Source organism: Molossus molossus, unplaced genomic scaffold, assembly GCF_014108415.1.
Source record: "Molossus molossus isolate mMolMol1 unplaced genomic scaffold, mMolMol1.p scaffold_m16_p_11, whole genome shotgun sequence".
In the NCBI taxonomy this organism is placed as follows: Eukaryota; Metazoa; Chordata; class Mammalia; order Chiroptera; family Molossidae; genus Molossus; species Molossus molossus.
In genome coordinates this window covers 101227461-101245193 of record NW_023425346.1, presented here as the reverse complement: position 1 = coordinate 101245193, position 17733 = coordinate 101227461, and the positions used below count along the sequence as shown (strand labels likewise).

General features: G+C 44.4%; 1 protein-coding gene across 3 annotated transcripts in view; it reads left to right on the top strand.

Annotated features, from left to right (window-relative positions):
* Positions 1–6414, top strand: part of PDE6D (phosphodiesterase 6D) — a 49244-nt gene extending 42830 nt beyond the window's left edge. For all 3 annotated transcript variants that reach the window (XM_036254851.1, XM_036254853.1, XM_036254852.1), the window contains 4 exons: positions 1920–2008; positions 2573–2698; positions 3637–3742; positions 5801–6414. In XM_036254851.1, coding sequence (XP_036110744.1) covers positions 1920–2008; positions 2573–2698; positions 3637–3742; positions 5801–5882 — 403 coding nt within the window. In that variant the 3' untranslated portion in view covers positions 5883–6414. The remainder of the gene's footprint in view (positions 1–1919; positions 2009–2572; positions 2699–3636; positions 3743–5800) is intronic.
* Positions 6415–17733: the final 11319 nt, after the last annotated feature.

Here is a 17733-nt window from a genome sequence, read left to right as displayed (position 1 = left end):
GGCTCCACTGTAAGCTACCCAAACAATGGGAAAGGTTCAAAGGCTCTCTGGGGCTTTGAAAACTGACTGGCAGTGGAGAACCAGGGCCTGCAACAATGGCCACACTGCAGGAAAGGTCAAGTTGGCACCACCTGCTGCCGCACCCTGAACTGCTGGCTTTTCCTCAAGGCCTATGTGACTACAGTTTCAGAGCCCCAGAACTAGGTACCCAGGTGTCCAAGCCTAGGTCATGGGCTTGCCTCCAGCTACACCAGGGCCAGGAAAGATGATTCTGGATATTCTAGTTGCCATAGTGCAAAGCAGTCATTGCCTCCCAACTGGGGAAAGGAAGCTGCAACATGCTGTTGGGAAGAGGATTTGGTTGCCAGACAGGAAAAAAAAAAAAAAACATGAGCTATATCAACTGTACTTATCTGAAGCTAAGTCTCTTTACAAATATTAACCATCTTTCTCATACTTAGCCTCCGTGCATGGATAATATTAATTTTCTTTTCTTTTAATGATTTCTCCATTGTGTTTAAAATAAGCAAACAACAACAAAAAAAAAACTTGGGTCTATCTTTTTTAAATTTAATCTTTATTTTTATCAAAGTTTGATGTGTACATTATTGTGAGTCATGGTTCTCCCCGGTTTCTGATGAAGAGCAGCATTCCATGTCCTCCCACTCCTATTTTCTACTCCCCAGAGAAAACTATTTTCAACTCTTTCTAGCTGATTTATTTGGTATTTATCTTGATGTTTTTAAATAGCACATTGTGGCTATATCTTAATATTCTTGCTCTAGGCGTTATTGACTTCCCACTATGTTCTTTCTCAACAGTTTACACCTGACCACACTTACTCTTTTTCCTCTAGCCTCCCAGGATCTCTGTATTGGATCTGTAGTCTGCTTTTATTATTATGACTATGTCAACACCCTTTGCAGTGAAGCCACGTAGGTTACCGTGACCACTGCTTACTTCCAGTACTGCCTTTGACTTTTTACCCTGATGTCTTGATTTTTACTTATTTGCTTAGATTTTCTGTATTTCTCACTAATTTAACCCCCACGTTTCCCCTAATTGTATAATTCTACTTTCCATAGAAGCACATTCTATGAATTTCATCTTTGTTGTTGTTGTTAATCCTTACCCAAGGATATTTTTCCGTTGACTTTTTTAGATAGAGTGAAAGAGAGGGAGGGAGGGAGATAGGGAGAAAGAGAAAAAAACACATCGCTGTGAGAGAGACACATCGATTGGTTGCCTCCTGCACAACCTCGACCAGGGCCAGGGATTGAATCTGCGACTCAGGTATGTGCCCTTGACCAGAATTGAACCTGAGATCCTTTGGTCCATGGGCTGATGCTCTAACTGCTGAGCCAAACTGGCCAGGGCTGTTTATTTGTTTTTAATGCTCCATTTAAAAAATTTATATCTTCCTTTGTAGTCTCTTTTTCCTCTAAGTTGCTTTTTTCTCTTTGTTTTGGTCTGTCTTCATAGTCAATGCTTTCTTGAGTTTCTGGTGATCCTTGGCTCACTTCTCATATTAAAGAGCAGGCCACTAAAAAGCTACCTGAGAGCTCTGGACTTGTGAGTAGAACCTATGGACTGAGATCTCCACTGTATGGTGATATCCCGTTTCCCGGGATACTTCTCATATCTGTTGCTTTAGATCTTTTATCTTGGCTGGTAAGATTCGATTGGAAAATTTTTAATTTGCACTGTTCATTTTTTACCTCTTTCTTTGGGTGTGTACAGTCTTTGGGTTCTTGTGTTGTAGATGAAAATATCTCCTCCGGGTTTTATGCTTCTTCCTTTACATGTCTTATGGACTCTCCTATATAATCTTATTTGCTTGCATAGCACTCAGCAGTTAGGCCAAGTACAAAGAAGGAGTCACTTTCAGTGCCTTATTTTTCCTCAATATATTTGATCAGAAATTGGATGAACCTGCGGGATGCTGAAACAGGGAAGATACTCTGGCAAGGAACAGAAGACCTGTCAGTCCCTGGAGTGGAGCATGAAGGTACTTTCTAAACCTTTGTCTGTACAGGTCTGTGATGACTGGTGCACAGGGCCTAAGCATCAGGGAGTTAAGTCAATGCAGACCTAACAGAAGAGTGAGCCCTGGAAGCACAGCATGTTAATCCATGTGTTATTGAGATTTCTAGTTTCTTCTTAAGTTTTTGTCTCCCACTTCCCAAAACCCACTTTGTGTTAAAATGTTAGCATTAGAACATACCCAAAGATATAAACTAAGATCTCAGCTTTTTTTTTCCAAAATAAAATCTGCATTTTTATCTTTCTGAAATAAAAGAAAAACTAAGGCGTTCAAACCAACAGAACAGAGTAGGTGCCCATTCAGCCCCTTTCCTGATGAGAGTAGCTAGGTAAGGCCCTTAAATACACTAAATCTGATGTGCCTTGATGATCTTTCAGTCAAATACACTTGACCAATTGGGGACCTCTTTAATTAAAAAGTGTAATTCTATTACCAATGGGTTCTCTAAATCAGCTTCCAGAAACTTGAAGCATCATAATGATGTGGTTTTAATTTAGAATGGCTTCAATATTTCTTTTTCTTTACTAGCCCGTGTTCCCAAGAAAATTCTCAAATGCAAGGCAGTATCTCGAGAATTGAACTTCTCTTCAGCAGAGCAAATGGAAAAATTCCGCCTGGAACAAAAAGTTTACTTCAAAGGACAATGCCTAGAAGGTATTCTGCTGCTCCATGCCTGAAATCCAGGCTTAGGGTGACAGGGACAAAAGGCAAAAACCAGTGAACTATAAAGCACTGCTTTGGTAACATTCTTTTTTTTTTCCTTTATTGATTGTAGAGAAAGAGGAAGGGAGAGGGAGAGAGAGATAGAAACATTGATGAGAGAGAACATCGATCGGCCACCTCCTGCATGCCCCCACTGGGGATTTAGCCCACAATCTGGGCATGTGCCCTGACTGGGAATTGAACCCGTGACCTCTTGGTGCATGGGTCAACGCTCAACCACTGAGCCACACTGGCTGGGCAATAACATTCATTGTGCAATTCAGTTTGTGACAGGATTCCAACACCCTGCAGGATTGGGGACCCCTAATAAGAACAAACAGAAGCAAAGCTGGCACTGCAAGGGTTTCTGACACTGTGGGCCAGGTGTTGGTGCCTGCTTTGTCATTGATATGGTATCGTAACATGGTCACAAGGAAGCTGCTGATTAGAGCCTGGTACAGTACTCTCCATAGAGTCTCATACAGATTTGACCAGCAAGGCCACTCCACATTGAGCTTTCACCATGAAGTGTAAGAGTGCACATATGTGTCTTACAGCTAACATTCCAAGTGAAAAGGCCTATTCTGTATTTCTGTATAATTTACATACAGCCTACTTCTAAGAAAACTTTGCTTACACTATACTCGCCCACTGGTCCTAGTCCTTTAGACCCCAGAGCATAGAGAACAGCCTAAAGGGGTCCTTTTTTACACCTATGCCCTGGGAGATTTCTGATGGCTTCATTGGTGTTTACACCTATGCCCTGGGAGATTTCTGATGGCTTCATTGGTGTTTCTCTGGGTAAAAAGAGGCTTTCTCTAAAGGAGGGGGACAGGGAGCCCTGAAACTACCTGGGATGCCCACTAACCTGCTTTTCTTTCTTCCTTCAGAATGGTTCTTCGAGTTTGGCTTTGTGATCCCTAACTCCACAAATACCTGGCAATCCCTGATAGAGGCAGCGCCTGAGTCCCAGATGATGCCTGCCAGTGTGCTAACGTGAGTGAGCAGGTTGCAGGAATTGTGGAGTGTGCTAGAAGCAGGCATTCGAGCAGGTGGGACTCATGGTCTCCTTCAGCGAGCAGGCAACCTACATTGAAAATGAGGGTAAAAGAGTATCCAGGGGTATCTGAGTTTACAGGTTACTGACTTTTGTCATATGAAAAAGACAGTGTGATAGAATTGAAAGGATAGAAAACTTTAGATTAGACCTTTAGACAAATTCCTGATTAAACCTGACTAGCTATGTAATCTCAGACAATCTACATTACCTCTCTGGGCCTTATTCTTCTCTCTAAACATAGAATTAATAATTCTGTCTCACAGAGGTGTAGTGAGAATAAAGTGAGATGACATGGAAGGAAACTGGCATACTATATGTTATATTTAACCCATGCTCATTTTCTCTCTTTCCTAACTACCAAACTTCAAGTACTCTGTACTTTGTTTGATGGCCTTTAGCAGAATCTGGCAATGTACTAATTCTATTTTAGAGGATAATGTTTGGTTGTAGTTTTTCAGAGACTAGCTTACCATTTTAATAGCTGTGCTTCCCGCTCAAAGAATATTAGTTTGTCCTTTGTCTAAAAACACCATCAATAACTGCCCACCCACCATTTTCTCTCTGGAAAAGATAATAGTCTTTTAGATTTTTTAGTAATAGCGCCTAGTGATGAGTTATTCACACAGATAACTGTGTGATGTTAGATCATCTCTCTAAACAGGTCCTTTATGAAAGCCATGTTGAATTTGTAAATAGTGATTATAAGTTTTTCATAGATTTTTAATTATAACAGCAGGTGTTTTTATATTCTATCTGCTGGCTATTGATTACCCTGGGAAAGTACAGCATAGTATATAGTAGGGTATTTTTTATTTATTTATTTATTTTTAATCCTCACCTGAGGATATTTTTCCATTGATTTTTAGATAGAGTGGAAGGGAGGGAGGGAGAGAGGAAGAAAGAGAGAGAGAGAGAGAGAGAGAAACATCTATGTGAGAGAGATACATCAATAGCTTGCCTCCCACAGGACCCCAACAGGGGCCAGGGATTGAACCTGCAGCCCAGGTACGTGCCCTCGACTGGGAATCAAACCCGAGACTATTTGGTTCTCAGGCTTTAACAGCTGAGCCAATCTGGCCAGGGCTAGAAGGGCATTTTTTTAGATTTTATTTACCTTAATTTGACTTCTTGGCCAGGCCTGATTTCTTTTAGGTACTAAAACCAGTAAATCTATGAAAATATATTTAGGTTATTAAAGTCATATATTACATTTTAGAACCCCAAAACAGTACCTCTGTTGCCCTTAACTCAGTTCAAAAGTGGTTTGGTTTCAAAACACTGAGATATCCACCAAGAAAAATGAAATTCTACTCTGACCACCCAATCAGGTATATTGTTTGGGGTTCTTTGATTGCAAACCATAGAAACTGACCCTGGCTAACATGACAGAGTTGAAAGGGCTAAGCTCTGGGCAGCTTAAAAGATGCAGATGGCAGGAATCTGTGGATGGTTTCCTCAAAGAGCAACCATAGGGAAGGATCCTGCTCAGGGGAGACAGTCTGATTTGCCTAAATTACATCCTGTGTCCACCCCTTTGTCAGGTGAGGAAGGGGCCATTCAATGGACTGGAGATGGGTGATTCCCCAAAAGAAGAGCAGAGTGCTATCACCCAAAGTGAGGAGAACAGATGAAGGATAGGCCAACCCACAACAGTGTTGTAGGGACAGATATCACCCTTGCAGTCTGCAGGTTTCCATGTGTGTCAAGAAGTCAGTCATATTTATAAGCTCCCCTGGGCAGAGCACTCTACTAAGGATCTTAAGGACATGTTCTCTCTTCTGACTTCTGAACTTGAGGAAGACAAACCTAGTCACATAAGTTCAGTGTCATATTAGACTTATAACCCCATATAAACACAGATTTTAGTGTCCTCAAGCCAAGGTTCTAGGTGGATGTATGTTTATGGACCAAGCAGACCCAGATTGAAACCATTTTGTGGGAAAGAAATCTGTTGCCTAACACATTACTCTCTTGCTGTCTCTTCTTACTCACAGTGGGAATGTTATCATAGAGACAAAGTTTTTTGACGACGATCTTCTCGTAAGCACATCCAGAGTGAGACTTTTCTACGTTTAAGAGAAGAATGTATGTGCATTTCAAGAATTTGTGTTTTGGGGGGAAGGAGGAAACTGTTTACTTTTTTTCTCCACACATTTGATTTTTGACACTTCCGCCCCTAATGCTCTCTACGACAAAACCCACCTGCAGCCACAAGGGGACCAGCTCTGTATAGGTAACCAGATGGCTTTTTTCCCTCAAGCAGCCATCTTCCACTGACCAGACTAACTCCCCACCTCAGACCAGGGCAGAGGGCGTGCCTCGACTCTTTCCCAGGGTAAACTGGGACAAACACACACCAGGAGCCACTGCAGGAGCTGATGCTGTTCCTGTCACCCTCCCTGCCTCCTCCTTGGGTCCTGCAGGGGACACATCTTCCTTTGGCCCCTGGCTTTGGAAAAATTCATGTTCTTGACCTATGTTTAGTCTTTTCCTACCGTTTCTATTTCATACATTCTCGTACATTTAACTTGTAAAATAGACTGTGATATTATTATGTAATGAATTGAAACATATGAATTAAAATATTCCTACAGTCTTTAGCATGGCACTGCTCTCATCTCTCCTTTTTCTGGAACACGAACCTGGCTCCATGATGAGAAGAAAGACATTTATCAAACTGTAGGGTCACAACTCTGTTTTACTCCAGAGATCGGCTGATAGATCTGGCGGTTCCTGAGTGCTTCAGTGCCAGCTTTCCAAGAATATGAAACGTACCGGAACAAGACCTATGACCTTAACACTTGTCTTTTAGACATGATATTTAGTGGTTCTCTTTCACAACATGCATACACTCTGTCTTTGTTGGTTTGTTGTTGTTTTTAACTTTTTCTATTCCTTTATACTGTTCATTTGTTTAAGAGGTTTCCAGAAAGGGTACATGTTCTAAGTTGGTAGAGTAGAGACTCATATTCCTAAGTGAGAGAATAAGTTACAAAATGAAGAAAAGATCTCCCTGAATTTGACTGGAGAACACTGGGAAAGCACCTGAGATGGGGTGGGTTGCTGAGAGGCCTTAAAAACCACAGTCAGAACCCTGGCCGGTTTTCTCAGTGGTTAGAGCATTGGCCTGCGGTCCGGAGAGACCCGGGTTCAGTTCCTGCTAAGGGCATGTACCTTGGTTGCAGTTTGTCCCTGGCCCTGGTTGGTCATGCGGGTGGCAACCACTCGATGTGTCCCTTTCACATCGATGTTTCTCTCTCTCTTCCTCTCTCTCCCTCCCACTCTATCTGAACAAAAAACGAAAAAATGTCCTCAGGTGAGGATAAAAAAATAAATTTAAAAAAATAACAAAACCATGGTCAGAGAAAGCCAGTGTGGGAGAGAATGATGCTTTTTTCTGCAGTGCTTTCCAGTCTGGTGTAGGAGAGAACATTTAAAAGGGTGTGTGTGTGTGTGTGTGTGTGTGTGTGTGTGTGTGTGTTTTTAAGGAACTTACCTCTGAGCTACCAGTAGCCTTCACTGTTCTTTATAAAATACCAAAAGTTAGCCCTGGCCGGTTTGGCTCAGCGGTTAGAGCGTCGGCCTGCAGTCTGGAGAGACCCGGGTTCGGTTCCCGCTAAGGGCATGTACCTTGGTTGCAGTTTGTCCCCGGCCCTGGTTGGTCGTGCGGGTGGCAGCCACTCGATGTGTCCCTTCACGTCGATGTTTCTCACTCTCTCTCCCTTCCTCTCTCTCCCTCCCATTCTATCTGTACCAAAAATGGAAAAAATATCCTCGGGTGAGGATAAAAAAAAATACCAAAAGTTAGGCCCTGGCCAGGTAGTTCAGTTGGTTAGAGCATCATCCCAATATTCCAAGGTTGTGGGTTCAATCCCTGATCAGGACACATGTAAGAATCAACCAATAAATACATGAATAAGTGGAACAACAAATTGATGTTTCTCTTGTTCGCTTTCTCTCTTCCTCTCTCTCTCTTAAAAAAGAAAGAAAGAGCCCTGGCCGGTTTGGCTCAGCGGTTGGAGCATCGGCCTGCGGTACAGAGAGACCCGGGTTCGGTTCCCGCTAAGGGCATGTACCTCGGTTGCAGTTTGTCCCCGGCCCTGGTTGGTCGTGCGGGTGGCAGCCACTCGATGTGTCCCTTCACATCGATGTTTCTCTCTCTCTCTCTCTTCCTCTCTCTCCCTCCCGCTCTATCTGAACAAAAAAATGGAAAAATGTCCTCAGGTGAGGATAAAAAAAGAAAAGAAAGAAAGAAAGAAAAACAATCAGTAAATATAAAATAACAACAACTAAAAGTTTTCCAGTTCCCAGAGTAGTAAGGTCTGAGGCCAGAGGAGAGGAGAGTACACTGAGAAATGGGCCCTCTTTGGCATAGCCCCTGCTCCCAGTCCCTGCTCTCTCTCTTTTGCCGAAGAGGCTGTTTGCATCTGGGCAGGGGGGTGGGTGATGAGCCATACATTTTTAGTATATTATCCCCATCTTTCAGTGATGGTCCTGTTCCTCACAGTAGATCTGCGGTCTTTATTTTATTTTATTTTATCCTCACCCGAGGACATTTTTCCATTTTTTGTTCAGGTAGAGTGGGAAGGAAAGAGAGGAAGAGAGAGAGAGAGAAACATCGTCATGAAAAGGACACATTGAGCGGCTGCCACCCGCACAACCAACCAAGGCCGGGGACAAACTGCAACCAAGTTACGCGCCCTTTGCAGGAACTGAACCTGGGTCTCTCTGGACCGCAGGCCGATGCTCTAACCGCTGAGCCAAACTGGCCAGGGCAGATCTGTGGTCTTTAAAAGTTAATTTTTTTTTTTTTATCCTCACCCGAGCACATTTTTCCTTTTTTTTTTGTACAGACAGAGTGGGAGGGAGAGAGAGGAAGAGAGAGAGTGAGAAACATCGATGTGAAAGGGACACATCGAGTGGCTGCCACCCGCATGACCGACCAGGGCCGGGGACAAACTGCAACCAAGGTACATGCCCTTAGCGGGAACCGAACCCGGGTCTCTCCGGACCGCAGGCGGGTGCTCTAACCGCTGAGCCAAACCGGCCAGGGCTTTAAAAGTTAATTTTTAATTACCAAAGATTGGATAAAACAACGAGGTAAAAATTAGTGAAGGTTTCCTTTAACTTTCTGAAAATACCATCTGTTCTTAGAATGAACCCATCTCCTTTCCTTTTCCTGAACCATGTTTGCTCCCCAGAATTTCATCAGGGAGAACTGTCAGGGGCCTGGACACATTCCAGTAGAGAAAGGACTTCCCAGAATGCTTTTCCACCTGCTTGGAGCCTTCACTGCCCTCCAGTTGCTCATCCAGCTAGAACTGTCGGGGACACCCTTCTTTGCTAGCTGCTCTGAGGGAAAAAAAGAATTATAGCCTAGTCATTCATAGAAGCTTACCATCTCTTTGGGTAACGATATATATGCTCAGGAAATATTTATCATTTTAGCATGAAACAATTAAGTTACAATGCTGATCCAGGGGTTCCAAGCTGTGCAGGTGGGATTGGAGCTGGCCAGGAAGATGGCTGGATGCTGAATGGTGAAGGAGAAGGGGAGTGATAGTGGCTAAGGGTGAACACAAGCGAAAGGAGGGGACCTGGGAATCACAGGACTAGGGCCCTTGGTAGGTCAAGGTCAGTTTTTGTAGGGTGGGTGTACATCCAAATACCTGGAGATCTTGGGTTTTTGTGGATACATTAAAGGCCACTGAATATCATCGCAAGGAGACTCATGCAGACCAGCCCTGGCACAGTGTACAGTCACTGGTTCTCAGACATTTATGGGTACCTATCCCACCCCCAGAGATCTGAGTTAGTAGTTGTGGGGCCCAGAAATCTGCCTGTTAAAGCGCCCAGGTGACTGATGCAGGGGGTGTGTGGACCACAGTTGGAGAAATACTGGAGAGGCATTTAATGGATATGAGACATACATGTGTACACGGGTGGCTGTAAGGTAAACTGAGGTCTCCAAGCAGCATGCTGAGGAGCAAGGGTGGTCTCAGTCTAATCTGTTCAGGCTGAGCGGAAGCGTTCATTTGCTCTGGGCAATCAGTAGGAACTTCAGAGTCTGTGGGGAGGAGAGGACAGGAGAATCCCAGGCGGCATGCCTTGGAAAAGACTTGGGAGAACTTAGAGACCCTTTGGAGCATAGATTTCTATTTAGAGAATTTTGGTTAAGGTTTACTCTGTGGTGTGCAGTAAACCCTCTCATCCATCTCCCCATCTGTGTTACTTGCCAATGTTTAGAGTACTGGTCTCCAGTGATGGGGCATGTGGTGAAGCACTGAGTCTGGCTAGTTGGGCATGGGGGGTGGTTAGAGGAAGCCAAGTCTACCAAAGGGGATATAGCCACATTCAGGCCACACTTATAGGCCTATTATATGTATCAATAAAGATGTCATGCGAAGCACAGGACTGCCTCTACTGAGCTTTGTCTCTAGAGGGATATGACAAGTAATTATAAATGCCTGTCATACGGTAATTTAAAAGAAAAAGAGATTATACACAATTCAGAATAATCAGGAAAGCCCTCTCTCTTCTCTGGCTTTTTTTTTTTTTTATCCTCACCTGAGGACATTTTTGCATTTATCTTCAGATAGAGCAGGAGAGAGAGAGAGAAACATCAACTGGTTGCCACCCACACAACCCCAACCAGGGTGGGGACAAACTGCAACCAAGGTATGTGCCCTTAGCGGGAACCACACCCAGGCATCTCTGGTTTGTGGGCTGATGCTCTAACCACTGAGCAACCAGCCAGGGCTCTTCTCTGGCTCTTTCAATTCTCAGCCTACAAAACATATTTCAGTCATTCCCCCCAAATAAAAATTTTAAGGCTTTTCATCGATCCTACATCACCTTCAGCTCCTGCTCCATCTTTCTCTTTTCCTACAGATCCAAACTTCTTAGAATTTCTTCACTTATTCTTTCCACCCCCTACCTCTGTTTCTCCTCAACCCAGACGCTCCAGCCAGTGGCCTCCTCTCCTTCGATGCATCGATGAACGCCCCTGACTCACTGCCCATTCCAGTCTTCTTGCTTTATCTGCTCCATGGCATTTTTTTTACTTTTTCTGACATCTGGAAATTCTCTTCTATGATTCTTTTTTTTTTTTTATCCTCACCCGAGGACATTTTTTCATATTTTGTTCAGATAGAGTGGGAGGGAGGGAGAGAGAGAGAGAGAGAGAAAAAAACATCGACGTGAAAGGGACACATCGAGTGGTTGCCACTTGCACGACCCAACCAGTGCCAGGGTCAAACTGCAACCAAGGTACATGCCCTTAGCGGCAACCGAACCCAGGTCTCTCCAGACTGCAGGCTGATGCTCTAACCACTGAGCCAATCCAGCCAGGGCTCTTCTATGATTCTTGAAGCCCTTTCCCTGGGTGTCCTGCCCCTTGTTCCTTTGAGGCTCTTCATTTTCTTACAGCTACCTTGTCCCTAAAATGTTTGTTGGTGGTTTTTTGGATATATTTTTTAGCTATTATATATTGAGGACATGCTGTGTGTTCATCCTTGTTTTTAAATTATTGACTTTAGAGAGAGGGAGAAAGAGAAACATCAATTTGTTGTCCCACTTATTTTTTTAAATATGTTTTTATTGATTTTTTTTTAGAGAGAGAGAAACTGATGTGAGAGAAATATCAATCGGTTTCCTCCCTAATGCCCCCCACTGGGGATCAAGCCCACAACCCAGGCATGTGCCCCAACCAGGAATCGACCCAGGACCTCTCAGTTCATGGGACAACAGCTCAATCCACTACGCCACACTGTCCGGGCATTGTTCCACTTACTTATGCGTTCATTGTTTAGTTGATTCTCATATGTGCCCTGACTGGGGATCGAACCCACAGCCTTGGCATATCGTGATGACACTCTAACCAACTGAGCTACCCGGCCAGGGCTTTATGTGTGCATTCTTTTTTCTTTTTTTTAAATCCTCACCCAAAGATACTTTTGCATTTATCTTCAGATAGAGTGGGAGGGAGAGAGAGAAACATCGATGTGAGAGAAACACATCAACCAGTTGCCTCCTGCACGGCCGAACCAGGTCCGGGACCAAACCATAGCCGAGGTACTTGCCCTTGACCAGAATCAAACCTGCAACTTTTGGTCCTCAGGCCAATGCTCTAACCGCTGAGCAAAACCAGCCAAGACTGTGTGCATTCTTTAAGTGTTATACATTCACTCCACACATTTTTATTGAGCACTTCTTATGTACCAGACACTGTTCTAAATGGAGATCTTTACTGGACAAGATGAGTGAAGTCCCTACCATTAGATTCTAATAAAAGAAGACAGAAAGCAGGTAATTTTAGATAATAACCAGTGCTCTGAAGAAAATAGGGCAGGACAATGGCAGCATCAGTCAAGAGTGAGCAGATGAAGAAACAGAAAGAAGTCAGTGTTCAGCTTTAACCACCAAAACAGGGTTGACGTGTCCTCAGCAAACCAGCAGCCTGAAAAGCCAGCTCTACTGGGAAGAAAAGAATCCCTTAAACCATCATCAGCAAAGCAGGAACCAGGTGTGCACACTTGGTTGTCAAGTTTCCCACCAAGAACTTGGGATATGATAGGAAAGGCTCTGCCTTGTAGGAGGCAGGGAAGCCTGCCCCTTCCAGCCTGGTATAGGATGAAAAGGGGAAATGAGGAGGAAGCAGGACAAAGAGGTGACATTTCCTTGGATGGGAGGGATGGATAGAAACATCTGCCCAGGTGTGGGGGAAAGAGTAGAAATTCAGCAAGTTAGGGGGGAAGAATGGGCTGCCCCACAATACAGTAGGTTGAGGCCTATTGACTTAGCTTCATCAACACCTCCCCTACTGTCCTCCATCCCAGCTGCCCCCTCCACAGTTCCTATGGCCATCTGGGGCTGGTCCAACTGACGGCATCGCTTCCCCTTCTGATTCATTCTTCACAATCTGAGAGCCGCAAGATGTGCGTTTGTCAACTGACCCCTGTGTGTTACCAAGTTTATTTTTAGAACTTCTGGCTTAGTGACCTAGTCATTGTTTTGTGCCTTTCAAAATGCTGTGTTAGCCCTGGCCTGTTTGGCTCAGCGATTGGAGCTTCAGCCTGCAGTCCAGAGAGGCTTGGGTTCAGTTCCCGCTAAGGGCACATACTTCAGTTGCAGTTTGTCCCCGGCCCTGGCTGGTCATGCGGGTGGCAACCACTCCATGTGTCTCTTTCACGTCGATGTTTCTCCCTCTCTCTCTCTTCCTCCCACTCTATCTGAACAAAAAACAAAAAAATGTCCTCAGGCGAGGATAAAAAAAAAAAAAAAAATGCCGTGTTAAATCTGGCAGGTGTGGCTCAGTGGTTGAGCATTGACCCATGCACCAAGAAGTCGCTGGTTCAATTCCCAGTCAGGACACCTGCCCAGGTTTTGGGCCTGATCTCTAGTGGGGAGCATGCAGGAGGTAGCCAATCAATGTTCTCTCTCATCGATGTTTCTATCTCTCTCTTCCTCTCACTTCCTCTCTCTCTAAAATCAATAAAGTGAGAAAAAATTAAAACAAAAAAAATAAAATGCCCTGTTAAAATGGTCCTCAAAGTGAAGACATCATCTAGCTTTGCCGTTCTTTTGGTGCTTTTATTTGGTCTGAAACAGCAGCTTCAACTATTGCTTTGAATAAACTTAGGGGCGGAATGAAGTGGAGTGTGAAGCAGAGATTTGGTGAATACATTTGATTCTGAAACTGTACACCAAGGCACCCCAGGGCTCTGCAGCAAACACGTAGGGGTCCTGTAGGATCTTTTAATTTCCCAAGGAAATACAGTGAGTGATACAGATCATCTGTTATACACTGTTCAAACTATTAGCTCGAGATAGTTCAGTTTCAACAGTAGAATGCACTACATTCTTTTTGATGAGGCATCTTTGGGAAACCAGGTTTTTTAAGGTTTTGGTGATAAGAAGCAACTCCCCTCAAAAATCAATGTGAATAGGAAATGAAGATAATGGTGTCCAACCTCATGTCAAGGTTTATGAAGCTGTGTCATGCCCAACAGGCATGCACCCCATTAGGAGGTCATTGTGATTATAAATGAAATAAAAATATTTGTATCTCAATTTATATGGTCTTCCCCCCCCCCCCCCGCAAAAAAAATATGACAGCCACTGTTAGTACATAAATACTTAACAAGTCATTTGGACTTAACTATTAATAAAGGGAATTATTAGTTAGTTTTCCTTAAATAAGTAACTGAAAAAATTACTGAGACACTAAGGATATAGTGAACAGAGACCTCGGGTAAGCCCTTAGTTTTAAAATATGCCTTTCAGAGGATTAGAAACATACATCACCATTCTAGCCACAACAAACAGGTCTTGACCACCCACTTCTGAACTCTAGGCAACTCTTGGTTCATGGAATACTTTTGAATTCTTGTACTTATTAAAGGGAAGATATTCAAAGAAAAAAGAAGACATTTATTCAGATTTCTTAGAACGGTTTATTCAGTGACTTGATTTATTCAGATCACACACACACACACACACACACATCCCAAATAGCTCTTCTGAATTATAAGAGGATAAGCAAAATTATTGTCACTTGAATTTTAAATTTGTATTAATTACTACTTTTATTTTAGGCTAACACATGTATTTTCGAGCTAAACAACATGCTATCTAATATGTTATGGTGCACAAGACACTATAGAATGGCACTGTACATGTTCAATCAGTCTAACTAGTTGGAGAACTTGGAGTGTTCTTTTACTGTTTTATGTTATTAAAGAGGTTGACAATGGTCACTTATTTTCTTTCATGGTGCATTGTTGGCTGTACATATTTTCTCAGGGCCCAGCCTTGAGTAAGGATTGAAATCCAAATCTCTTCCAGTAGATATCTGCCAACTTCTAATTGGTTTATATTCAGCAACAAGCTCCGGTTTATTTGGTACAGTTAGGCTAAGGTCACAACCAGTTTTTCTTGGAGGACTTACATTCACTTAAAATTAGGCTTTTTATGATATTGAAATGGTTTTATGACCATAGTGATCCTCAAACCTTCCCAGGCCAAAATAATATTGTTATGACACAGAATTCTGGGACCTCAGCTGTGGGTTTGGGAGGAAGCGAACAATCTTGCTGAGGAAAACTGTGCCTCCACCCATGGTTTCCCTGGAGAGGCATGTAGCCGCTGGGGATGCCACATCTGAAAAATGTTCATGTTTCTGTTTTGGGCAGACCCCTAAGCAAAGCAGGAAATTAATAAAAAGCCCACCCACCTAATAATGGGACCCATTTGATGCTAAGGTCAGTAAATGTTCTCTTTTTATTTTATTTTATTATTATTTTTTTAATCCTTACCCGAGGATATTCTTCCATTTTTTGTACAGATAGAGTGAGAGGGAGAGAGAGGAGGGGGGAGAGAGAGAGAAACATCGATGTGAAGGGACACATTGAGTGGCTGCCACCCGCACGACCAACTAGGGCCAGGGACAAACTGCAACCGAAGTACGTGCCCTTAGCGGGAACCGAACCTGGGTCTCTCCGGACTGCAGGCCGATGCTCTAACCGCTGAACCAAACTGGCCAGGGCAATGTTCTCTTTTTAAAATGGATTGAAACCATATCTCCAAGGAAAGGAGTGAGTGGCTCCTGGGGAGAGATGCTTACCGAGAGGTTGACTAGTAAAGGAGCCTCAAAGCTCTCCAGAGACAATGTTGATGAAAGATCAGAATTGTAGAACCCACTGTCACCTCCCCCAAGGGACTGGAACCCATCCTTCCTCAGCACTTTCAAGACTGAAAGTGCCCTGGCTGGTTTGGCTCAGTGATTAGAGCGTCGGCCCGCAGTCCAGAGAGACCTGGGTTTGGTTCCCGCTAAGGGCACGTACCTCAGTTGCAGTTTGTCCCCGGGCCCCGGTTGGGGTTGTGCAGGAAGCAGCCACTCGATGTGTACCTTTCACGTCGATGTTTCTCTCTCTCTCTTTCTCTCTCTCCCTCCCACTCTATCTGAACAAAAATGGAAAAATGTCCTTGGGTGAGGATAAAAAAAAAAAAGGGACTAGGTGGCTACCCAGCATCCCTATCCAGCAGGCCACGGCCCTGGGCTCCAGTGGAAACCATAAGAGTTGGACTTGGGACATTTTTGGGAGATTGGAGAGAGACTCAGAGAATAATTATGTATGAAAGGTAGAAGTTTACTTAAAATAAGTTGCAGATGAATTTCTAGGTCAAAAAAGTGCATATATTTTGGATTTTGATATATAGGGTTATTCCAGAAAGATTTGTATGTTTCCACCCTTTGCTGTCCCCTCACCTACTAATACCTGGGATGTGTTGACAAGGGGAACCACTGGGAAAACAGGGCCCCAAATCACTTGCAGCTGAGGAAGGCTGCATGAGGCCCATGCAGGGTTCCAAGAGCCAGACTGTGGAACTGGTTCCCAACGGATTGCTTTCCCATCATCTGTTTAGTTCAGCAAATATTCCCTGAGCCCTGGTGAGGGTCCTTGAGCCAGATCAGTTTGTTCTTGGTACTAATATCCTTCAATATATTATGAGGTTTTCTGTAAAAAAAAAAAAAAAAAATCCAGGTCTAATAAATTTGGGACAAGCTGCATGTTAAACCCTCCTCTTGGAAACTCCTTGGTGTATTAAAGAGCCTTGCTATGTCAAAGACCCACCCCTGGCCAGTTTTGCTCAGCGGTTAGAGCATCGGCCTGCGGTCCAGAGACACTCGGGTTTGGTTCCCACAAAGGGCACATACCTCAGTTACAGTTTGTCCCCGGCCCTGGTTGGGTCATGCGGGGGCAACCACTAGATGTGTCTCTTTCACATCGATGTTTCTCTCTCTCTCTCTCTCCCACTCTATCTGAACAAAAAATGGAAAAATGTCCTCGGGTGAGGATTAAAAAAAAAAAAAAAACAACAGCTGTGCCCTGGTACCTTCTGGAATCCTCACCAGCAGCTCCTTCCTGCAAGGGTGTATGGGTGCATGTGAAATGAAGTCTCAAGTGACCGCCTGGCACTTCTTGTTGCTACGGGCAGCAGACTTGACAGAGAGCCCATGAAGGCATGCACCTTCCAAGCTGGGTCCATTGACTGTACTCAGGACTTCACAGAACTCATACCAGCAACTGGCTGCCAGGCCTTCTCCATAAATAATGCATATCATTCACCCAGTACATAAGATCAGTGTCCCAGGTGATCTTAGACTGTTTCCTAATTTGAGCTTCCATCACCTCTGAGTTCATATCAGACCCTGTGAGCATAGGCTGAGGTCTCTACAGGGGAGGGCCTGGGAACAACCCTGCCTTTCCTTGGCTGGCCTGGCTTGGGTTTGGGGGAGGATAAGCAGCCACACTGCAAAATTGGATGACCCCAAGTAAAGCTGGGACCAGGTTTCCAACCCCATGAAGCAGCTTCCACAGGAAGGGACCATGGAGTGGCCAGAGGCCTGAGGCAGCAGGATTGGCCTGCATCCAGGCCACAGGAGGCCACAATAAATGCCTGGCAGAAGCAGGCTGGGCATCAGGATCTTGGGAGGACTAGCATAAAGGAGGCCTTTGGACCCTGTGCCAGCGCCCACAGTGGAGCGGCGACACCAGATCCCTGGCTCTGAGGCCTGGGGTAGCCTGTCAGGGTGCTCAGAGAATGCCAGGGAGTGCAGCTGGGTGCCTCTGGCCGCCAAACCCCAATTCCAAGCAGCCTAGGAGCCTAGGGTTGTAATCAGGGCAGCGGCCACTGTGAGGCGTCCTATAACAGGGCCCAGAGACGACCAAGAGGTGGGTTAGGGTTAGGGTGCTAGAAGGGTGCTGTGCACACCAAGCAATTTAATGAAGTTAAACAAGAAGAGCCCAGGGGATCAAACCCAGGGATGACCAGTGACCTTGGAGGAGCCAACCCTGGCCTTAGCTCTGAAGAGACCTGGGGTCTCCCAGGAAAAGAACAGCCCCTTGTTGGGCCATCAGCTGCC